At 40.6% G+C, this 8287-nt stretch overlaps 2 protein-coding genes across 2 annotated transcripts; both read left to right on the top strand.

The window, feature by feature from the left end:
- Window positions 1–333: 333 nt before the first annotated feature.
- Window positions 334–1964, top strand: LOC139755253 (uncharacterized). Its single transcript, XM_071673373.1, has 2 exons — window positions 334–390; window positions 1003–1964. Exons 1-2 carry the CDS (start codon window positions 379–381, stop codon window positions 1519–1521), a joined length of 531 nt encoding a protein of 176 aa, XP_071529474.1. The 5' UTR covers window positions 334–378; the 3' UTR covers window positions 1522–1964.
- A 3281-nt stretch (window positions 1965–5245) lies between these two features.
- Window positions 5246–6882, top strand: LOC139755410 (uncharacterized). The gene is made up of 2 exons (XM_071673694.1): window positions 5246–5267; window positions 5900–6882. The coding sequence occupies exons 1-2, from the start codon at window positions 5256–5258 to the stop codon at window positions 6455–6457; spliced, it is 570 nt and encodes a 189-aa protein (XP_071529795.1). The 5' UTR covers window positions 5246–5255; the 3' UTR covers window positions 6458–6882.
- The last annotated feature ends 1405 nt before the right edge of the window (window positions 6883–8287 follow it).

Below are 8287 nucleotides of genomic sequence, written 5' to 3'. Positions count from 1 at the left end.
GATTATAAGATTATAAAGATTGTATTAGTATTATCGCATATCTATGTCCCAAGAAATGAGAGGTTGAATCTGTCTCACATTCAGCGACGGAATCTGTAATCAGCTGTGAATAAAGCGAAGAAACGCCACAACTCAGTCAAATGCGTCTTACCGCCGCCGGGTGTTCTGTCCTCCAGACAACAGACTTTTTTTTTTCTTTTGTTATTCTAGGAGCAGACGAACCTCTCCCCCCCCCCCTACACCTCCACCCCCCTCCCCAAAGAACTGATCCTCAAGGTCGTGATGGAGGGGCGAGGCAAAGTGACGTCATACCTCGTAGTGTATATAAAGAAGGCAACTGTCTATGGCAGGTAGAGGATCTCCGTTTTCGCTACAACCATGAGAGCTCTGGTGAGTCTACAGTAATGGATCTAGGGTGGCTAGAACGTAGGGGGGATAATGGACGACATCCACAGTGACCACGTCAAGTGTCTGCAGTAGAATTTAGATTTGAAGGTTGCGATTCGTGTTAAGATCATCTTATTCGGGGAAAAGACATCTTTAGAGCCAGTAGCTTCGTGTCTTCAGTAAAAGTCATTAGATATATTTCTACGTAAATGTGTTCTTATATACTTTCTTTAATACTGTGGTCGCTAGACTAAATGTATGAGCACTGTATTTACCTGCGGTTAATGTTATGCTGTAACACAATATGGGTTATACAGAAAATATCCAAAAAATATGTAGTGTTGAGCTGAGTGACTTTATAGAGTGCCATGGCGAGGTTTTGCATTTTGTGATTCATTCATGTACCAGCTTTCTATAGCATCTTTCGCAACGTTAATCACTATACGCATGTACTGCTATAATTACAGTAGATGCTGTACAAGAGCACCACACGTTTTGGTCACCCGCAAAGTATCCACTGTACCATACATAACTTTCTAGGTTTCTGTAGTTTATTGTAGCTTTGAAGTTTATCAGAATTCCAATATCACTGTTTTCTCCTCCTCCTCCTCACAGGTCATTCTGGTCGCGGTCTCCGCTTGCTCAGCACAGCAGGTGCTGCCTTACATGGCTCCTTTAGGGATACTGCCCACGGAGCTCATCACAACCTCTGAGATCAAGGGAGAAGTTAAGCCACTGACTTTGGCCAGCCCATACATCCAGCCTTTTGGTCATCCTCTTGTTAACCCCTACTTCATCAACCCTGCTCAGTTCCCCTTCATCATGCAGGAGCCTAAGGCAGCAGAAGCTGCAAAGGAGTCCGCTCGTCGTCGTCGCGACGTGTCACTCCCTCTCCCTTACATCCACGCCGTGCCTGCTGTGGCCAAGACCACCTACGAGACCAAACAGTTCGAGCCAGTTGAGGCCGAGACCCCCGCCGACACCACCAAGCTCGAACTGACCACCAAGGAACACGAGCTCACCATCCCTGCCGTTAAGTACGTGCAGCCCTACGTCAACTACAAACCCGTCAAGTACACTGCCATCTCCCCAGCTCCCTTGCCCATCTACACCGGCTTCCCTGTTAGCGCTTGATCCTCTCACTCTCACCCAAGTCGTCCAGATGAACGAAGAAGCCGACTTCCCCTGGTGCAACACCCGTCAAAAGGTTTGAGAGATAACAGTCTGAGGAGTACACGATCATGATGGTCAACACTCGTGTGGGTCATGATGTGTATGATACTCTTCAGGACGACGACTCCCTCACCACAGATGAAAATCCATAACATTTGTAGCATTTTGAGAAAGGTTTTTGGTGTGTATCGTAAGCAAATATACAGTAAGCTGACTCAGGAAGACAAAACTATGTAAGCTTATTAGCTTTGAAAGGAGTGGAATATAATGTATATATAATGTCATCATACATTATAATCGTTCCTGTAAATTCATTAATATTGTATTTTATGACATTATCTTGTATATTCTGTAACTACATGCCGTGAAAATTACAATTAAACACATTTGTCTTTAAGATAGAACTTTACAATCCTCCTGCAATGAATAGTGTTTGACTCGTGATACATCAGTAAATACCTGATACACAAAAATGTTCACTTAATAATATGATGATATAATTCACTTATTCTAATGAAGAAACAAAAGCAACACTGCCTATATATAACCGTATGATGAAGAGTTAACAGGTAATCTATGTTATGACCCATTACAAGACCATATTTCATGCAGAAAGTAGGACGCATATGACGAATACCTGTGTTGTTTTTTTAAATGTATTACAAAAAACCATTACCAAACCTCTGCAGGAGTGCTTCTCAAAACAAAAGATAGCTCAGCATATATATATATATATATATATATATATATATATATATATATATATATATATATATATATATATATATATATATATATATATATATATATATATATATATATATATATATATATATATATATATATATATATATATATATATATATATACATATATATGTATATATATATATATATATATATATATATATATATATATATATATATATATATATATGTATATATATATATCTTTCTTTCTTTTAAACTATCCGCCATTTCCCGCATTAGCGAGGTAGCATTAAGAACAGAGGACTGGGCCTTTGTGGAATATCCTCACCTGGCCCCCCTCTGTTCCTTCTTTTGGAAAATTAAAGAAAAGAAAAAAAAAATGAGAGGGGAGGATTTCCAGCCTCCTGCTCCCTCCCCTTTTAGTCGCCTTCTACGACACGCAGGGAATACGTGGGAAGTATTCTTCATCCCCTATCCCTAGGGATAATATATATATATATATATATATATATATATATATATATATATATATATATATATATATATATATATATATATATATCTTTCTTTCATACTATTCGCCATTTCCCGCGTTAGCGAGGTAGCGTTAAGAACAGAGGACTGGGCCTTTGAGGGAATATCCTCATCTGGCCCCCTTCTCTGTTCCTTCTTTGGGAAAAAAACCAAGAGGGGAGGATTTCCAGCCCCCGCTCCCTTCCCTTTTTAGTCGCCTTCTCCGACACGCAGGGAATACGTGGTAAGTATTCTTTCTCCCCTATCCCCAGGGATAATATATATATATATATGTATATATATATATATATATATATATATATATATATATATATATATATATATATATATATATATATACACACACAAAGTTTCCTATTGGCCATGTAATCTTTTACACCAGTGGTCATCCCAGGCAAAACATTCACTAAGAAGAGAGATTCAAAACTTACAGATGGATTAGTCTCGCTGACAGACAATCTTATTCCGACATAGTTTGTGATGAGGCAGGTCTAGCGGATGTAATCCCAACCACCTCTGAAGGACTTCACACCACCACTAGGGATGTCGATATCCCTTACTCTCATTCCCACCTCTGTATCCCATAGTCTCTAGCATTTAGATTTAACGTCTGTTTCTCTCTGGAACGATAAAAGAATGATGGCATCCTGTCGTATAATAATTTTTTCCTTTTCTCGTTTTCTACCTTCCTGCCATATGGGAAAAATCACATCATGGGTCTTCGAAGGTAGATCCCATCTCCAAAGATGACGTATCTTGATAGCGGTACTCTACCTGCAACTTGACAGATACTATCGCCATATCCACCTCTAAACCTAAAGTTTAGGTCTTTCTTTAACCTCTTGCTTCTGTATAGTTTTAAACGCTTCCTTCCTGCCATACTTGAGTGTCGCATCTCAGGGACACTGTCTCCACGCCTGTATGGATCCGTACCAGGCAGGAGCATCCAACGCTACTTGGCTGAGTCCTCTATGCATACGAGTGACCAGAGCTGTACCACCTTCATACACCTCAAGGTTACGTTTACCGTTGCTAGCTTCCTTAGCCATGGGGAACTCCTCGGCTGGACACGATGTTTCCTCGCAAGTAGATTTTCTAACGTCCTATTTATGGCCCTAGTAAGTAATACCACATCCAACGAACCTGGTGCTCCACAGGATGGAGTACTCATCCTCGCTCTCCTCAGTGTTAGTGATGCAGAAACTCACAGAAGAGTTAATGTTGATGCAGACGATATCTGCTTTTTGTCATAAGCAACTCGCCGGGAGAGGTTACCGAGCCCCAGCTATGGTGTTGAGTAATCACTATAACTTAATTGATTAAGGTACTCACTAACAATGAACAAGTTGATGTTGTATGTGACCCATTAGACATCTGAGATAATAAAGATGAACACTGTCAAAGTAACAGGTCCTTAGATGACATATACAGACAGTGCAGCAGCTATATCTTTATATCTATATCTTAGAGGACAACATCAGACACTGTCATGAAGCCTTTGTGGGTAAAAAAGAAATGGAGTTAGGACATAGTCAAGACCTTGTATATTCTGTGCATCATAGCTGTTATCCATTACCTAACAGTGATAATTACCTCCTATGTCAACTTGAAGACAAAGAAAATGATGTCCTGAGGCTCATCCTAAGTCCTCCTATGACAATGAGAATATATACGTTCCCCACCATCACAGACAGGCGCGGGAGCCTTATAACTACTAAAGGAACCAAGTGCTTTAAAACACCTAACCTTGCCGAACCCCCGAGACCCCTTCACCTTCCCAACTCACACGTGACCCAGAAACAGCCCTTCCTCTTCCACCTCACAGTGCTAGGCGCTTGAATGAGTAAATACAGACGATACTGTACATAATACAACACAATACACCTTAACCTCAGGGGTGCTAACTCTCCCATAGGTTCAGATCTTCCTCCCCACTTTAAGATCAACTATGTTAGACCACTGAAGATAACATACACCAAGTTCAGGTGAGTGAAAAGGACGAACTCACTTCTCAACAACATAGGAGCCTAACACTAGAAAAGAAAATAGCTGTGTCTGAAATGTTGTTGACGTATCCAGCTATGTGAATCAAATCATATCCTCAGCTTGTGTTATAATTTGCCAAGAAACGCAAATACATCAAAAAGAAGTGATATAGAGCATGAAAAAGAAAAAGTCTGTCTGTTATTAAGATTTCGTGTTATTTCTCGACATCCTGGTTAATCTTTAAGAACAAATCATCATCCCGAAGCGAAATGCATCAAAATCCAGTTTTCTCATTTTCTTTGGGTTTTCTTCATTTTCCAGTATCCAGGGTAGACGACCCGCCCAAACCTTGCTGAACCCGAAGGCCGTGAGGATGGGTGAGGTTTAGTGACGTCACACCCCCACAGTATATATAAAGAGGGTAACTGTCGTACAGCATCCAGAAACATCACTCTCGCTACAGCCATGAAGGTTCTGGTAAGTCAATAGAAAGAGGGAAGTAGGAAGCAAATATCGAGGATATCTATGAAACGAAAATCACAATGATTATGGCAAATAGCATCATCAGAGTTTAATCATATCTATCAAACATTTTCTCTCCCGAAGAAATATCATTGGAAAATTCCCGTTGACAGAATTGATGTATCAAGTACCTCTGTTGATCGCGTCACTTCATACTGTAATTACGATATATTTGTTTTAAGGAATCCCGAGAGTACTGGACGATATAAACAATTTGGGTTGAGGTATTTTCAATACTGTGTTCTATGCTAGAAGTTTCACACTTCCGCTAACTCAGAGCGTCAAGGTGTATGATTTAGCAGAGTATCCTACAGAGACTATTTCCCGTTTCATAACTTATCTACAACCCAGATTTTTTGAGGATTCTTTACAGTGTTTACCATCACAAATATTCAGCAGATACTACTGTCTTGTGATCACAGTGGACAATGTAAATAACCCATACAAGTTGTGCAGAGCTGCCGTAAGGCGTCTTCTGTACAAGGCAATCAATTCTTTAGGCTTCTTTAGTTTACTAACCTTATGGAAAATAAGTTTATTAGAAAACTTTATTACAATTACGATATTGATGTTTTCTCTCCTCACAGGTGATTCTGTTCGCAGTCTCCGCTTGCTCAGCACAGCAGGTGTGGCCTTACATGGCCCCTTGGGCGCTGCCTTCCGCGAAGCTCATCACAACCCCTGATATGAAGGAAGAAGTTAACCCATTAGCCCTGGCCACCCCATACATGCACCCTTTCGGTCACCCCCTCGTTAACCCCTACTTCGTCAACCCTGGTCAGTTCCCCTTCATGTGGCAGCAGCCTATGGCCGCGGAAGCCACAAAAGAGGCTTCTCGTCGTCGCCGCGACGTGTCGCTCCCTCTCCTGCACATGCACCCCATGCCTGCTCTGGCCAAGACCACTGTCGAGACCAAGCAACTGGAGCCAGTTGAAGCCGACACTCCCGCCGACACCACCAAGCTCGAACTAACCACCAAGGAACACGAGCTCACCATCCCTGCCGTCAGGTACATGCAGCCCTTCGTCAACTACAAACCTGTCAAGTACACTGCCATCTCCCCTGCCTCCATGCCTTTCCACCCTGGTTTCCCTGCCATGCCTTACCCACTTGCTGCCGCCCCTATCGTCAAGATGAGTGAATAACTTCACTTCTCCCTCTGGTCCACCCGTCACACAGAGATGAGATGCATGATAAATGGATGCAGTGACAATCATGGTCAACTCCTGAAGTCATGAACAGACTCTGATACTTTTCATGACTTCCCTCATCGAAAATAATGGAAAACATAACATTTCTATCATCTGAGAAAAGCTTTTGTCTTGTATCATAACCAAGTATACAGAAAACAATTGTTTACAGGAGATTTAACAGACATAGCAAAACCCAGGAAGTCCTGACTGTTGTAAAGGCAAAAAGAAAAGAAGAAAATCTTTTTCCATCAAAGTTCCTCAAACAGTATTATATTTGTACTTTTCTCAATGGCACTGAGATCATTCTCATTCCTTTCTATATTTCCTCTTGAAATTACGTACTAGAGAAAATCTTAGAAATAAATATATTGATCTGACATTGACTTTTAAAATCCTCTTGGAGCATTAACCCAAAAATCGATGATTATGATTAACTGGCATGACAAATAGAGACCATTGCATTTGTTCAGGTCTAACCTATGTTATGTTATAAAAGTAGCATGAAAAATATGAGGAATACCCCACAAAGGTTTGACAAACAATTGCTCCGAAAGTCCGGCATAGCACATGAAAGTGATATATATATATATATATATATATATATATATATATATATATATATATATATATATATATATATATATATATATATATATGAATGCTGACAGAAAACGGGTCATAAAGTTTTAGAAAATATTCCACAGATGGGTTCAAAAGAGTGTAAAGATAGGTGATTACACACACACACACACACACACACACACACACACACGCACGTACGTTACAGGTTGAGTCAGAGCCCAAATATGCCAACTGTGAAATGCCGTGCAAGACAAGCTGCAGAGGCTGGCTGAGAGCCGTGAGATATCAAGGGTTAGTAGCATAGAGTGTGGTATAAGAACTAACTCCAACAAATCACCGGCATCGTAGGTGTATGGAAGCAGGACGATCTGAAGTACGTCAATGTTAACAAGGTAGTTACCGAGGTAATCAATCTTCCTGATCTATGACCGTGATAACAGGGATTTGTGTCCAGTAGTAACCTAGTTCATACTTAACGCATCACACATCGTGTCCAATTTACGGTCGCATCCTAACATTCTAAACCTGATTTTAACGCAGCGCCTGTTATGATACTTGAAAGGCTCTACTACTTGGGTTCTTATCATCTAAATTGAGTTAGATGGTGAAAGTGATTACGAATTAATACGAAATTAAGAGAATTACTCGTTATACTCTGGTTGAGATCTGTCTCCAAGCTTACCACAGACCTGTTTGGCCTTTTCATCAACATAACCATGATTGCTGAACGCGATGTGATAGGCAATGCAAAGGTATGCCATGCTAAAAAGAACTGTGGAGATAAGTAGGCTTTGCACTCTCTTTACAGTGACGTTGCAGATTTGAGAGACTTGAGAACTGCTTTAGAATCAGATCTGACAAGATCATGGTAGACGTTAAAAACGTACTCCAGCGAAGTGTTGATCTTGTATAATGCTCGCCAAGTTCTTGATTCATACGCTGGTTACTTGTATAAATCCACCTCCTCTGTTATGAATGACACACACACACACACACACACACACACACACGGGAGTACCACTTAAGACATTGCCATTTGTTTTTAATGTTAGGTTTATTTTCTTTTTTTCAAGTTATGCGAAGTAGGTCCTCATTTCTCAAGCCTGCCAACTTACGTCGACGGTTTGTGAGACGTAAGGATGATTTTACCCCGGAATCATTCGATGAAGTTGACAAGGTTATGCTGGGGGGATGAGGGCA

Source organism: Panulirus ornatus, chromosome 19, assembly GCF_036320965.1.
Source record: "Panulirus ornatus isolate Po-2019 chromosome 19, ASM3632096v1, whole genome shotgun sequence".
NCBI classification, from domain to species: Eukaryota; Metazoa; Arthropoda; class Malacostraca; order Decapoda; family Palinuridae; genus Panulirus; species Panulirus ornatus.
The sequence above is the reverse complement of the archived record's forward strand: the minus strand, read 5'-3'. Positions and strand labels throughout refer to the sequence as shown.